This window comes from Arachis hypogaea, chromosome 4 (assembly GCF_003086295.3).
Source record: "Arachis hypogaea cultivar Tifrunner chromosome 4, arahy.Tifrunner.gnm2.J5K5, whole genome shotgun sequence".
Classification (NCBI taxonomy): domain Eukaryota; kingdom Viridiplantae; phylum Streptophyta; class Magnoliopsida; order Fabales; family Fabaceae; genus Arachis; species Arachis hypogaea.
In genome coordinates, this window is record NC_092039.1 from 128586537 (window position 1) to 128598952 (window position 12416).

Sequence of the window (12416 nt, forward strand, 5' to 3'; positions counted from 1 at the left end):
ATTTATCCTCAAAATAATACAAGGGGAAAAAAGGGAAGTTTTATCTAAAGGCGTCAACTCTCGAATTGATACTTTCGTGTTCAAATGACAAAAACCCCATTTTTTTAATAAACAAAATACTGTCCACATTAACTCGTAACTGTCCCCCATCATGATATGATTCGAGTGCCAGTTGACTTTGGAAGCTATAATAAAGAAAAAATGAAATAAACAATAAAAGTATTTTGTAAATGAATATTTTAATAGTAAATAAAATACAGTATTTGTTTTCTACAAGTTACAATGGTTTGTAGGTATCAGTGCGTGAAAGGTCAAAACTGAAGGGGGAGAAGCAAGGTTGAATGCCACGGGTCAGGGGATATTGTACTGTCCTCCACACGGTGCTTCACATTCCCTTCTACTCCAATGATTACCTATGCGTTCTCATGATCTAAACCTAAATCTAGGTAGATAACACAGTTTCTAGAAGGGATGTTGGAAATTACAGATACAGGGATGCTGCAAACACAATATCCCTCTTGATTTTGGAAACAGCTTCTTCAAACTTTGCCTCTAGTTGAGTTTCCCCAATGGACTTGGCGGCTTCTATTAGTTGCTGAAGAACTTCCTCAAGCCGTCTAATTGCCCTAATCAAGCTACCCTCAAAAACCTGTGTAATTTCCATGATCTCAAAGAACTTTGAACCTTTTGCCCAAGCATACACAGCCTCCATAATATCCGGCCTAAATGACTTCACAAAACTCTCAACATCAATTTGCACCTGTTTATTTTTTTTTTTTCAATTAAAAACAAAATGTGGGTAAGAGATCCAAAGTAAGGGAACTCGTTAAAGCATTTTACAACAGAGAATAGAAAATTTTAAGAGGCACAAGCTAAGCATGGCAAAATCAATCCTCTTGGTGAAATGCAAACATAAAATCTGAGATATGAGAAACATCTAAGGACCTAACTGAACTACATGAATGAAAGGACGTGTAACCTGAAAATGATGCAATAAAAAGGACAAAGCAATTTTCGCAAATTTTAAATTACTGACAATTTCAGTGCAGCTTGACACAAATGGTGAGGTTTCCTTTTCGTGAGCCAGAGGTCAGAGGTTACATATTTAAATCCTGGGAACTAACTTTATTTATAGAGGGCTGCACTGATCCTCTTTTTTCTATTTCAATTATCAGATTTTAGTTTGGTTTGCTAGACCCTAAGCTCACAAAGCATACTATTTGTAGAATTGATGTCAGGGTTGGAAGACACCCTAAATAGAGAAGAAAGAAAAACAGAGACAAATGGGATCCAAAGGATTTTCAGTTAACACACTAACTGGAATGTATTTTTCCATATCAATCTGGAATCACAATCTTCATATACAATTAGGTGTGATTCATTTAAACAATTTGCATATAGCAATTACCTTGCACTCGAGCTGAAGTTGGGCAACTCTCCGAGCAGTGTCTTGCAATTGTACAAAAAGCAGATCAAGTTCTTCCCGGGGTTTGGCAGCATCTTGAATTTTTTCTTGCCAGACAAAACATGACAGGAGAGAAATCATCTCCTCCACCTTTATGTCCTTTAAGACACCATTGAACATGAGCTCTGTTAAGGTTAATTCATCTGCACTACTAATTTCACAGGCAACCTTTCCTTTCAATTCGACCACATTATCACCTGTAGCATATCTGCAATAGAGATCTCATGTAAATATCATTTTCACAAACAATAGTCAATCACATTACGCAACTGATATCGTTTGATACAAATAAGTCTTATAGGAACCAAACCACAAAAGAAAAAGTCAACAACAAATTGAAAGCAACTTAGGTAGTTACATTACCCTAGCCTGCGAAGGACCCTCTTCCTTGCCTTAAGTTCATCCTTGAAGGCCAAAGCACTAGAAGATCTTAATGTTTTTTTAATGGACTTTATCTTTGCAGTCAATTCTTGCTTCCTGTGCAACATTTTTAACTTCTGCTTTATAAGTGGTGACTTTGCAATTTCATGCTTTTCAAATAGTCTCTCCAAAGCCTCTATCCTACGGGATAACTTTTTGTACGAGCTACTCTGGATCTGAGATATAAAAAATAATGAATTTCAATTGGGCAAAGAAAAAGAATGAAAAATGAATAGAATCACATCACACCTTCAAGTCTTCTTCCGGATCTAGAAGAGGCAAACCTTTCTCACCAAATCTGGAAAGAGTTTCCAACACTTTCTTTAGTGTGTTTTCTCGAGCTTCCAATGGCAAAAGATCCTTTGGTATATATAGACGAAGACTGGTTATCGTATTAATCTGTAAACAATACAGCAAGGAATTTACATCAGAAAATTTAGAAAACCACAAACATACAGTGATGTCAAAAACTAGAAATCAGCATTTTAACAATGGAAAATGGATTGGACATTGGGCAAGATATAGTTCCAACTATTGAATTTATATATCTGATGAGCTATTAAAAGCAACAGCTATAAAATTCAAAATATAAAATGAAAACATGATTTTGTTGTCATGAGTGTTTAGGAGTTAGTCATACTCTATTATCCATCTGAATTACTTAAAAGAAGGAAGTATTACTGTATTAGATATCTTCTAGATTTTCAATATATTAAATGCTTACAACTTTGTGGATACTTCCTTTTTTTGTGGGTGCATTAACATGTGAAAATAACCCATGAAAATTCAGAGGTTTTGACTCTTGCATAGAAGCAGAAATCACATGACAATCCTCATTTTTTATGTGCTTTGATTGTAAGGTTGGAAAGGAATAATAGCTTTTTAATGATTCCTTTGCAACCATTGACTTTATTTAGGATAGTATTACGTTTTTGGCATCCCTTTGTCTTCTAATCATTGTTTGTTCGACGGCGGTGATTTAGATGATAAAGCAATCAGATAAATCACAAATTACACAGATCCTGCAAATAAATTACATAGTTTGAAGGTCTTACCTGAGAGATAGGAACTGAAACCACCAGAGGTTGTCCAAGTTCTTTAAGAGGAACAATCCTAACAGACTTTTTGCCAATCTTATCTTTTGTAACCACACATCTTGTAAGGACATCAACCATGTAAGACGCATCTTCTGCCTTTATGGTTGCATCATCTAAAAGATAGCATTGACTATTTTAGAATAAATAAGCTAAAGTTTTGATATAAAATATAAATCACCAGGAGCCATTATGAATTCTCACCTTCAGCATTACTTTTAACTCTTTCAAAATTAATCACCAATCCCCAAGTCAACTTGTCCTCCGAAAAAATTGGGTGATGATCTTCATCACATGAAGTACAATGAAGTGAAACAAGCCTCCCAGGCTGTAAAAATGGTAAGCAGTGCCTTGGAGATATTACAATGTCATGAACCTCCTTATTCAAGCTTCTGTGCTGATCCAGCAGATCGTAATAATCCTTTAAACTATTTTCCTCCTCAATAACAATTGATTCCCTCTCTTCCTCAAGAATCTTTATTTGTTTCTAGATATGCAAAAATCATTAAGAAAAATTATTCATTCACAATATAAACTCCAAATCAACAATACAAGGTGAGGAATCTTTTTTCTCTCCTCTCTATAGAACAACTCTGAAAGAAGCTATGGTTCCTTGAAAGGTATTCTTTCGCTGATATTTTGTGTTGTGTGTTATCCATTTTAGTTGAATGAATGGAATATTTCCTTTTCAGTTAAGCCTATCTCACTGGACACAATTGACTGATATATTCCTTTAAAGTAAAAACAATTTTATCCTTACCTGCTTGTTGTTGCATGCACTCATACAAAATGGGTATACCTCAGTGTTAATCAAACAATTTTAACTTTACATACACAAGAAATATTTTTTAACCCACAATCATATTTTCAGAATTCTAAAAATGCACAATTATTCACTTTCATATGCAAATGTTCACTCATTAAAGGAGTAAATTCACTATAAGGAATTGAGCATGCATAAGAAGTGATCTTGGAATTAAAATTTTATGGAAAAGTGATCAGGATACATTACTGTCATTACATATAAATACTGGTATTGCAAGCATTCATAAATTTAAACAAACCTCAAGACCAGGAATGGCACGATCAGCTTGGAACTGATAAAAGGAATTTCGGAGCAAATTTTCTGGATCACCATCTTCACAGCGCATTTGATTCAAAATCATGTTATAGCTCAAATGAAAGGCACTGAAATGCAAGGGATGATAAAAGTAATAAAGAGACAACAATTCTTTAAACAAGCTACAATGCGAGAATTACAAAACAAGTTTGTTGGAAAAGATCATCAATTTTTATTTGTTTCAGGGTTTTAAATAATTTTTCACTAATAGTCCAATCGACAACTCTACCTGTTCAAACTATCAGCTGCCCCTTTAACCATCATTTTAGCAGTTGAAGGTTCCATTTTCTCATCAACCATGAGGATACATATTCCACGTTCATCAATACCTCGTCGACCAGCTCGGCCACTCATCTGAATATATTCTCCACTAGACAACCACCTAAACTTATCCCCGTCAAATTTTCGGACATTGGTAAAAACAACAGTTTTTGCAGGCATGTTCAAACCAATGCTGAAGGTCTCTGTTGCAAACAAACACTAAAGAAGAATATTTCAATGATTAGAAAAATTTAATAATTTCCTCAAACAAGGAATTCACTGATAAATATTCAAGTGATGTGCATAATGAATCTTCCCCTTAAACAATAAGCAGAAAATAAATTATTGTGAAAATAGGAAATATATATATATAAGCAATATAAATTTGCAATGGCTTCTGCTAACCATGTGAGACTACTGCAGATGTAACCTGTTGTAAACTATATTTTGGGATAGCATGATTCAAAAAGTTTAGGTAAAGTACATGTTGAGATTGTAAGTTTTAGGCAGGAGAGAAGGAAAAGAGAACAAAGACTAGAAAACAATGTGGATATATCATTCTGATAGAATGTGTGTTTACAACAGAGGAATACGATCTCTATTCAGAATGACAGCGAAACCCTAATTCTAGTTAGATATCTCAGCTAATTGTAGGATATATAATTTGATATACTAAGATATGATTTATTATAGGATATTCTCCTTATTTCTAACACTAAATTTCAGCAAGAATGAAATCATGTTGGGGAAAATAATTAAGCAAATTACGGAAGTAAAGTATACAATTGTGTTGCAGGTAGACAGCTTGGGGATGAACAAAGCATCGTATATCATAGTTTATCTACCAACCTTTATTAGTCCTTCTTGAAATAAAATCTCAATCACTTCCTTTAGAATTGGAAGTAAGCCAGAATGATGCACTCCTATTCCACGTTTCAGCAACGGTAGCATGTTTGAAACCTGATCAAATCCATAAGAACAGAGGTGAAAAACTTAAATACCTTCAAAATGATGAGCCCCACAAAGTTCAATCAAAATAAAATTATCAAATATTTAGATAGCTAGTCTGAAAGCAATCGTGCCCCAGAGGACAAGCATAAGCATTGAACAAGTTGTGGGAAGATTTTATGGTAGAAAATCACTCTCCTCAACTATAAAATCTATTTAAAATAAAATCCCAATGAATAAGTGATTCTCTTCAGCATCCACATTTAAACGGGAAATTTTCACTTAAGTGGCAATAGGGAATGAATGAGTTACAAACACATTTTGCTTTCACTTGAGTTACTCACTTCTCGGCTGGTCTACTCTTCTCAATTATCCTCTTCTAAAACACATTTCCATTTTCTAACTCACATCCCCAACTGTTGAAGATTACTAGCTTCTAAGATGCTGCCTCAACAAAGTATGCTGAACAATTCGGTAAGTATTAAAACTTAGAAATGGGCATGAGGGGATGGTGATGTTCTAGTTGCCAGAAAAAAACACTGACGAAGAAGTATGTAACTTGCCTGCGGTAATTTCTTATCATCGTCTGAAAGCATATCCATGGCACTCCAAAATATTTTTTCTATGCTATCCTTCTCCTCAACTCCATTAAGATCCATTTTTGCCATCTACAAGAAGCAATGAAGATATCATCAGCTGGAACACTGCATCCCAAATGAATGGAATGGAATAAACATAAAGCTAGAGACTCTTAACAATGACCAAAATTTGTAGTTCACCTGCATCGCAAGAAACTCACACTCCCTCTTGCTAAAGCTAAACAGTATCACAGGATCGTATTGACGCTGAATGATCATTTTCACCATCTTGAATATGTCACTTTCTTCACCGAGTCTTCCCAGCACCAAACCCTTTTGCCACTTGCCGTTTTCTTTTCTCTTATCACCCTCATTAGGAGGAACAAGAGCATTCAGTGATTTCTGGAAGCTGTCTTCGCGGAATTTCCCCTTTTCGTCTACAACCAAATATAGGCCATCACCTCCCGCGGGAAAAATATAATGCTGGAGTGGAGTTGGTCGGTAATCAGTATAAACAATATGACAAGGCTGTTGATGCACCTGCAAGTAACACAAAGCATGGGATCACCATCTATACACTCTTACACACATCACAAGTCACAGAAAACGAAAAAGATCACCTTTGCCACCCAATCAGCAAATTCCTTTGCATTGGGCACGGTGGCAGATAGGAATACAAAACGAGCGTTCTTGGGGGACATAACAATGCTCTCTTCCCAAACGACACCCCTTTCACGATCGCGCATGTAGTGGACCTCATCGAATATGATCCAGGCAACTTCCCTGGTGACCTCAGAGCCCTTGTACTGCATGCTGCGCCATATTTCGGTGGTCATGACCAAGCAGGAAGCATTGGGATCGATGGTGACATCACCGGTCATAAGGCCGACATCGGAGAACTCTTCTTTGAAGTCCCTGTACTTCTGATTGCTAAGGGCCTTGATAGGGGAAGTGTAGATAACGCGCTGTCCATTGCGCAGAGACATGGCAATGGCGTATGAGGCCACCACTGTTTTCCCGGCAGATGTATGAGCAGATACCTGGTAACAAAGCAAGCAAACAGCAGATTCTATTCTATCATTTGAATAATTTGTGTAATAATAAGAAGAAGAAGAAGAGGGAAGAAGAATAGGTAGAGGCACCATGACGGATTCATTGTTTTCGAGGCAAGCAATGGATTGGGACTGGAAGGGGTCGAGAGGGAACGGGAACTTCTTAGCTGGCTCCGACGACTTTGGGTTGCTGCTGCCACTGGGATTGGGAACATAACCTTCCGGATAGGACACGTGGTGGACGCAGCCGCATCCCTCTTCGACGACGGAATCGTCGTTTGAGGTTTGCTGCTTCTGCCTCTGAGAAGGAGGAATTTCCAGCTCTTCTTGTTCTGCAGACTTCCTCTTCACAGAACCCATGACGCCTTCAAAGTTCAATTGACAAACAAATAAACCCTAATCTAACGTAACTGCTGCGTGGGGCGGGAGCCTCTCAGATAGCGGGATTCAATTACGCGCCGCCACCCGCCTTCACCCTTCTACCACGATTATGTTAAGAGAGGTCGGGTCCCTTCAAATTTAGTAATTTTACTCCTCGTTCGCTTTCACTCCCACGTGAATACTGAATTAGTGATTAGCAAAATTAATTCTAATCTATACGACTATAGAACTTTTTATTTTTATTATTGAAATTATGGTGGTGTTTTTAAATAAGGTGGAGAGTTAGTGTGTGTTTTTTTGTATGGATGGTCACAAATTTGAGGTACAATTTTGTGGATTTTAATTTTTTTTTTATATCACACATCTGACTTTTTAAATTTTTAAAAAAAAAATATAAATATAAGGGTGAGATTTGTGATTTATAATTTTTTTTCACAAAACCAACCTACTAATTTGCTTATTCCTTAAAAAAATTTTCAACTTACACAAATCTGAGGCTCAGATTTTTCTATTATCTCAAATTTGACTTTAAGTTTTGTTTCCAAAATTAAAATTGAGCCTCTAATTTGTGAATTTTAATTTTAAAAAAAAATTATCTCTATATTCATAAAAAACACACTATTTTTTCATAATTGAACATAACACATTTTAAACTTTCTTAATTAAAAAAAGTAGCCACGAATATATATATAATAGAAGACAAATTAAACCTCAAAACACCCAATAACACAAAAATATTTTTTAAATTAATATATAGAAATCTCATAAAGGTAAACTAAGTTAAAGAAGAGAAAAATAATTAGGCACACAAAATCAACTACATTTTTCATTTAAAAATTGGGACATCTAAATAACTTTGGTGCTATATATAAAAATGTATCTTTTTTTTCAACCTATATATATTAATGTGCATGTACAAATAAAACAAAAATTTAACACTCAAATCTTCAAAGAATTTTGAATCAGATTTTTTGGTTTCAATAAATTATATTTAGGGTAAAGTACTACGTTTGAGCATATTTCTATTTTGGTCTTTAAGGTTTAACGTCCTATTTAAATCCAAAAAAGTTTTATTTAACTTTAATGTAGTTTTATCGTGAGGTTAAAGTTAAATAATTAACGGAATATCATACATGACAGCAGTATAAGAACAAAGTCGATAATCTAAAGAACAAGTACAAGCTCCAAAAGCACAAAATCAACCATGAATGCATCAATACATTTATTTTTCATTTAAATTATAAGAAGAATGATAAATAAATGTATTGATACATCTACGGTTAATTTTGTGCCAGATTATCGATCTTGTTCTTATATTGCTGTCATATAGGACATTCTGTTAATTATTTAACTTTGATCTCACAATGGGACTACATTGAAACCAAACGAAACTTTTTTTAATTCAAATAGAACACTTTAAACTTTAAGGAACAAAACAAAATACGCAGGAGACCAATTTAATATTTTACCCTTACATTTTTTTTTTTTTGGTGATTGAGGGGGCCTAAGCCCAAAAAAAAGAAAAAGTGGAAAACAAAAGGACAAAATTAAAAGGGGGTGGCAGGGACATTAACATTGGTCATAGCCTTCCCCTGTAAATCATCAAAGTACATCGAAGTGAGTTCTTTAGGCAGAGAGTCTAAGAATCTGAAAGCACATTTCTTCCTTATGGCTTCCTTTGCCAACCAATCAGCCAACCGATTAGCTTTTCTATTGATATGTTTGAAGACTAACTCCCAAGGACTCCTCCTAAGTTTAGCAACCTCTATTACTGCCTCAGTGTAGTGTTCATCATTGTGGATACAATTGTTGATTATGTCCACAATTTCTACTGAATCAACCTCAACCTCTAGTCCCCTCATTCCCAGATCCGTGGCCATGTGTAACCCATGGATTACACTCTAGAGCTCTGTCTCTGCTGGAGAGCAGTCACCTAAACATGCCATGAAGCCTCCAACCCATTCTCTATTGTTGGTCCGTAGTAAGCCTCCACATCCACTTTTCTTACTTTGATGGTGAGTGGATCCATCAGTGTTCAACTTAACCCAACCAGCTGGGGATGGCTGCCAAGTTGATATAGATTTTTTGGATGCTTTGCGCTCTGCGAAGAGGTAAGTCTTTTCAAAGGCTTTCTTGAAATTAGTTATGCTTTCTCTAATGATCTGAATAGCATTAATTGGTCTGTTATAGCTAGGATTGTGCACTTCCATGTTCCTCCACTTCCATAACCACTAGCATCCTACCATAAAAACATCTCTCCATTCAAACTGATTGTTTCTCCCCATTTCTTGTGATAGGTTCAGCTCTATCCACTCTTCTAGAGTTATGGTTAGGAACCTCATAACAGTGCTGAGCTGAATTAACTTACCCCATACTGTAGCAGCTTGTGGACAATCCCTCAAGGCATGGAGGATAGTTTCTTCCAATCGGGGGCACTTGTGGCAAAAGGGCGTTATTCTCATCATTATGGCCTTCCTCTTTGCAGTTAGAAATCTTCCATGGGCCAATTGCCAAGTAAATGTACGGACTCTTTCTGGTCCTTTTCAGCGCCATATTGACTGCAAAACCTTGTTTACTTCTGTGTTATGCCTGGTTAGAATTTTGTATGGTACTATTTTCAAGAAACGGCTCCATGATCTCTGTGTTCCATTCTTCTCTCACATTCACATAATCCTTAACCTTGGCCATTTCTAGCTCCTTTGGATCCTGACTAATAGTTTCATTAATAAGACTTTTTGATTTAGCAATCCAAGAATCCTTCCAGAAGAGAGCCCTCTCCCCATCCACAATAATCCAGCTACAATTGTCTCTCATTAAGGGCTAGATCCTCATCAGGTCCTTCTAGGTTTGAGAGAAATTTCCACTCTTCTCTGTCTTTATCAAGCCCTTTTTGGTGCCTTCATTACTATGTGTAATTACTCTTACCCACAACGCCTTTGACTCTATCATTAGGCGCCAAAGAACCTTCATCATAAAGGCGATATTCATTTCCTACAACTTCTTAAATCCAAGCCCACCTTGCGCCTTTGGTAGACATAGGGTTTTCCACACAACATGATGCATGCGCCTCTGCTATTGGCAACTTCCCCAAATAAATCTCCTCTGCGCTTTCTCTAATTCATTACAGATATCTTTAGGTAAAATTGATTGCTGCATCTCATAATTCGCCAAAGGGTTTAGAACCGCTTTGGCTAGTGTTGTTCTCCCAACTAGGAAGAGGCACTAACTTTTCCACCCTTTTAGCTTTCCTTGAACCCTTAGCAAAACATGTTTGAATTTCTCTTTTCCTTTGCAATGATTAGAGATCATTGCACCAAGGTACTTTCCCAAGCATTGATTTTCTTAGAAATGGCATATGTTTTTTATTTCCCTCCTGACCTCATTCCTCACATTGGCTGAGAAGATCATAGCAGTTTTTTCATTACTAACCTTCAGCCCTGACGCATCACAAAATTTATTAATGATTCTCAAAACAGTAGCAATCTGTTCAGTGTTCGCCTCCACAAAGACAAGGAGGTCATCTGCAAAGAGTGGGTGAGAGATAGCTGATCCTTGTTTCCCCGCTGTTATAGGAATCCACTTTCCTTTAGATACATATTCTTCAATCAACTGTGATAGCTTGTCCATAACGATAACAAACAAATAGGAGGAGATTGGATCTCCCTGTCGGAGACCCCTTGTGAGTACAAATTCTTCAATCTTTTTCCCATTCCAAAGGAGGTTGTAGGACACTGATGTAACACATTCCATCATAATCTCCACCAACTTGTCCGGGAGGTTAAACTCTTGTAGGCATGACTTCAAAAAAGACCACCGAACCTGTCTTAGGCTTTCTCAAAATCAAACTTGATAGCCATGTACCCCTTTTTTCCTTTACACTTTTTCATAATATGGGTTAGCTCCTTCGCAATCAGAATATTGTCTTATATCTTCCTTTCTAGAACAAAACTTGATTGCTGAGGGGCTATTCTATCTGTTAGCGCAGATTTAATTCTTTCCACAATAATCTTAGAGATCCCCTTATAACTTACGTTACATAAGGAGATTGGCCGAAACTGGTATATAAATTCAGGGGTTGGGACCTTCGGGATAAGGGTAATTAAGGTGCTATTGAGGTTCTTGATTAACTCAAGTTCTTTCCAATACATCTCCACCCGGTTGAACACATTCATCTTCACGCAATCCCACTAATCTTTGTAGAAAGCTGCTAGGAATCCATCTGCTCTCGGCGCTTTCAAGGAACCAATATTAAAGTAGGCTCTTTTGATCTCTTCATGGGTGGGCATTGAATCCATGTTCTTCTTTATGTCTTCTTGTAGGGGAGGGTAGGAGTTATGCATAGGGAGTGGTTGTGCAACAGCAACTTCCTCTTTGTACAATCTCTTATAAAACATAACCGCAAAGCTGGCCAAGGTCTCAAGGTCCTCCATCCATTCTCCTTCTCCATTTCTTAGCTTCAAAATTCAGTTCTTTCTTCTTCTTATGATTATTTTTGTATGATTGTTTTTTACCCTTACATTTATTAAAAAGATTAGTTGTTTCCTTGCTTTCAATCAGTCCTTTTTTTAAACGTGTTTTTTTTGGGGGCCTAAGGCTCAAAAGACAGGACACTGAAACAGAAACACAAAAATACAAAGTCGTGTTTGACAGAAGAGATATGAACAGAAACAATATGTCCAGAGACACAGAATTAATGTATTTTATGTTCATCCTGACAGAAAAGACACGGAAACACTAACAAGAGACACAACTTATTTTTCATTTTTTCTTTCATTATTCTTATTAATTTTTCATAATTATATTTTTCAGCTCAAATTTTTTAAATAAAAAAAATTTAAATTTTCATAATTTGTTCTAATTTATCACCAAACAGAATACAATACAAAATTTTATGTCTCTGTCCTTCACTGTCTTGTCCTATCCTGTTCTCAATGCCTTGTCTTGTTCTCAGAAACAAACGCAGCCTAAACGTTCATCACTCTAGCAAACATAACACATCTTCTATCTGCATCCCTCGCCTGAACAAGGAAAGGGGGCGGGGCTGTAAAACAATGGAGGCCTACTGGAAGGCTATGGGCGTGCGTGCTTTGCAAGAGG

The 12416-nt window shown here is 36.4% G+C and overlaps 1 protein-coding gene and 1 long non-coding RNA gene across 2 annotated transcripts; one reads left to right on the forward strand and one right to left on the reverse strand.

Moving 5' to 3' along the window:
* Positions 1-222: 222 nt before the first annotated feature.
* LOC112745006 (DExH-box ATP-dependent RNA helicase DExH9-like) lies at positions 223-7608 on the reverse strand. Its single transcript, XM_072234281.1, has 13 exons — positions 7029-7608; positions 6507-6926; positions 6088-6426; positions 5872-5976; positions 5210-5320; positions 4329-4579; positions 4044-4167; positions 3184-3466; positions 2941-3095; positions 2135-2284; positions 1829-2061; positions 1409-1673; positions 223-760 (listed from the first exon to the last, which is right to left on the reverse strand). Exons 1-13 carry the CDS (start codon positions 7296-7298, stop codon positions 482-484), a joined length of 2985 nt encoding a protein of 994 aa, XP_072090382.1. The 5' UTR covers positions 7299-7608; the 3' UTR covers positions 223-481.
* A 1288-nt stretch (positions 7609-8896) lies between these two features.
* Positions 8897-12167, forward strand: LOC112745009 (uncharacterized). The gene is made up of 2 exons (XR_011880678.1): positions 8897-9430; positions 9617-12167. It is a non-coding gene; the product is annotated as an uncharacterized lncRNA (long non-coding RNA).
* The last annotated feature ends 249 nt before the right edge of the window (positions 12168-12416 follow it).